The following is a 3,316-nucleotide window of genomic DNA, read 5'->3' on the forward strand; positions in this document are numbered from 1 at the left end:
GATTCTTGTAGAAGAACGAACGAGCAATGCTTTATTTTCAATTTTAGGATAAATTAAGGCCACAGCCTTCTGAATGATTTAAGATCAATAAATATCATTTCAAACTACTTTCTCAATGACCAATGGTCCTGCCTCAGTCAAGGATCTGCCAACACTTTATTTAACAAAGCTACAAAATACGACAATCAGCAATAACTGGTTTGGAAAGTTAAACAATATTAGGATACAAAGTCAATATTATTTCCATAATTACTAGCAAAACTACTTAGCTTTTTATAAACTACTCCCAAATCTTATTTTACAAACAGTACTGAAAACTTATTAAAATTTTATTGCCTGCTGTGATTATAGATTTCAAGTAAAATTACCATGTTATCTGAAATCTAGACTTAACAGGCTCAACTAAGAGTTTCTTGGTCTCTCTGGAGTTTGTCCAGCTTTCAGAGTTTGAAGGGAAGGTACATTTGTTTGTCATTAAGTACTTGAAGTTCATTACACTGAGGAAAGGAGTTTTATAAACCCTTCATATCAAATTGACATAATACCTGAAAATGCCTCATGGGATAGCAAACATGGATTTGTGATTGATAGGATTTCCTACTAGAACTGTTGTAATCTCTGTCTCCTAAACAATACATATTTTAAAATGGTCTAAAGTACAGACAGATAGGTGTAGATGCAGTATACCAGAGAGACCATCAAAATGTGTATTCCATGCAGCTGATGCTTTAAAAGAAGAAAGTCAATCTGAACTTAAATATTGTCTATAAAACTCACTGTTAACATCATGAGACTGGTTTAATCAGTTAAAAGTAACAAAAAATCAGTTTAATAAAATTTCATGTGAAAGTGAATTTAATGCTTTTAGGGTTGAATTTTTTCACCTGAAGTATTAAAGTCAACATCAAAACCATACGGTGAGAAAGACTGCAGGCAATAAAACAGTCTGGGTAATTTTTTAAAATGTCTTGTATTATATTAATTATGTATTATTTTAAGGAGAGAAATGTTAAAGACACAGTTATCTGATTCTTTTCACAACGACTACCGTGGTCTGTAACAGGCAGGGACAGGCTACAACTTGTGGGCCAAACCTGGCTACCAACTGCTCTGGTCAATAAAGCTTTATTGGAACACAGCCGTGCCCATTCATAACACTGTCTGTGGTTATGCTCGCTAGAGTTGAAAAGTTGCAACAGAAACTGTATGGTGTTCTGTAAGCTGAAAACTGTATTTAAATAAAATGGGTGGTAAAATGGTTATTCAAAAAAATCCTTAAGTACACTGATTTCAAAGTCTCAGTTACAGTATTTAAACATTATTTTCTTTAGAATTTCTTTCCAACTGCTAAAAAGCAACATAAAGTACACCTTCTGAATCAGATATTTAAAATGTTTCTGATAAAGTTATTAAAATTGAAGTTCAGAAATATTAATATTTAGAGGTAAATAACTTACACTTGTAAATCCTACTGTTTAGTAGTAAGGAGGTTCCTTAAATGAGAGTGAGCTGTAAGGTGGGCTTGTAACTATAATTAGCTGAAGCAGGAGTTTCCAACAGGCCTTGTCAACACAAAGAAACCGAATATTAATAAGCACGGCAGTGTGGTTTTCAAGCCACGCCGCACACAAGTTTCCTCTGCCTCCTGTAGGTGCAAACTTAAAAAAGCCTGAAGGTCAAAGCCAGACAGACAAACCTTGTCTCTGAACGTGCTGACCACGACTGATACAAGTTGAGTTTGCTTCTTCCGCTAAAACTATGGAGGAAAAACAAACTCCAAACCAAGGGCAATCACTGTAACCATCTTAAGACGAAAAAGAAGAGAGAAATAAAGTCAAAAGTGGTTTAACCCCACGATCAGTCCAGACCTCAGCTTCACTAGAAGCCTATTTTTGGAGTCACATATTGGAACTGTTTCATCAAGAAGGTGGTAGCAGAAAAGACGTCCAAGTGGAAGTGACATCCAGCCAATACGCAAAACAAGAGTGATCTGAGACAACCATAAAATCGTCAGGGCACGGACAGCTGGGGAACCTCCACAGCTGGCAACTCAACTGCAAAGGGACCTCCCGGGCTCGAGATGAAAAAACACACTCGAACCTGTAATTGAATTAGACAAGCCTCGCTGCACGGAGCGCTTTGTGGGTCACCAGGAAACAAAGCAAATGCTGGGTTATCAGAAGTGCATTTATCAGCCACAGTGATTTATTGAGTGCTTTAATAATACAAGTGTACATCAACTGATCCACAGCCAAAAGTGGCAGGTCCCTAAGAAATTTACAAGCACTTGAAGTAAATCAAAATACATCTTATTTTGTTCAATCCAGCAGCCTTCGGTGTGGGGGCAGAAGGCTAGTGATAAACAGAGTCTTCAGTAATGCACAGTGATTGTGATTGAAGCGTTTGTACAAAATCTGGTTCCAAGTAGCATGCACCCGCCGATAAAGACTTCAGTACAAAAAAATTAATCCTAAGCGCTACATGGAAGTAGGAACGAGATAGAAGTCTGAATTCGTGTCTTTCCGAAGATCACAGAAAAGGAAGAAGGATCAAAAGAAAATGGACAATAAGGAACAAAACCACACAGGAATACGAAGCTTGGTAAGAAAGCTCTTATTATTACAGATCCGACATTGTTTGCACTGAAAACCAAAATTCCCATCCACGTGGAGGGGGGGATTAAAAAAAAAAAAAAAAAGACCAGATCTTTCAAGTTAATGGAAATTAAAAAGGGAATAAAACAGGAAGGGGCGGGGAGCAAAGGGACAGGAGTGGGGCTGGATGACGCTCCATCGCAAGCCGGTTCCAAAGGTAACGGGCGGCGGGCAGCGCGGGCGCCCCGCGCGGAGCTGCCGCCGGCGCTATGTCGCGTACCGCTTGGTCCACTGCCTGGCCATCCGGTCGTGCTCCGCCCTGTTGGTCATGTACTGTGTGGCGATGCTGCCGACCAGCGGGTCAGCTGCAAAGGAAGCAGAGGCAGGTCAGTCGGGCCAGCGCTCGGGCCCCCGGGGCCGGGGACGCGGGGTGTGGGGCGCGGGCGGAAAGGCCGGAGGCCGCGTCCTGCCCGGAGCAGGACCGCCTGCCTGGGACCGCATCGCTGCAGCCCCGCCGCCTCGTCACGGTCCGGACAAGGCTCCCCGCCCCAGCAGGCAGACACCTGCCGCCATCACCCCCAGGTTGTCAGGGAGCGCGAGAGGGCGGAGCCTGGTCTCCACGCTGGTTACTGCCAGGGGCACAGCGCCTCTGTACTGGGGTGTGTGTGTGTGTGCGCGTGTGGTCTCCACCCTGGTTACTGCTGGGGGCACAGCGCCTCTGT

General features: G+C 42.8%; 1 protein-coding gene across 1 annotated transcript in view; it reads right to left on the reverse strand.

Moving 5' to 3' along the window:
- Positions 1-2,183: 2,183 nt before the first annotated feature.
- LOC120865894 (ubiquitin-conjugating enzyme E2 E2) overlaps positions 2,184-3,316 on the reverse strand; it is a 355,392-nt gene continuing 354,259 nt past the window's right edge. The window contains exon 6 of the mRNA XM_040243309.1: positions 2,184-2,959. Coding sequence (XP_040099243.1) covers positions 2,862-2,959 — 98 coding nt within the window. The 3' untranslated portion in view covers positions 2,184-2,861. The remainder of the gene's footprint in view (positions 2,960-3,316) is intronic.

Source organism: Oryx dammah, unplaced genomic scaffold, assembly GCF_014754425.2.
Source record: "Oryx dammah isolate SB20612 unplaced genomic scaffold, SCBI_Odam_1.1 HiC_scaffold_7, whole genome shotgun sequence".
In the NCBI taxonomy this organism is placed as follows: Eukaryota; Metazoa; Chordata; class Mammalia; order Artiodactyla; family Bovidae; genus Oryx; species Oryx dammah.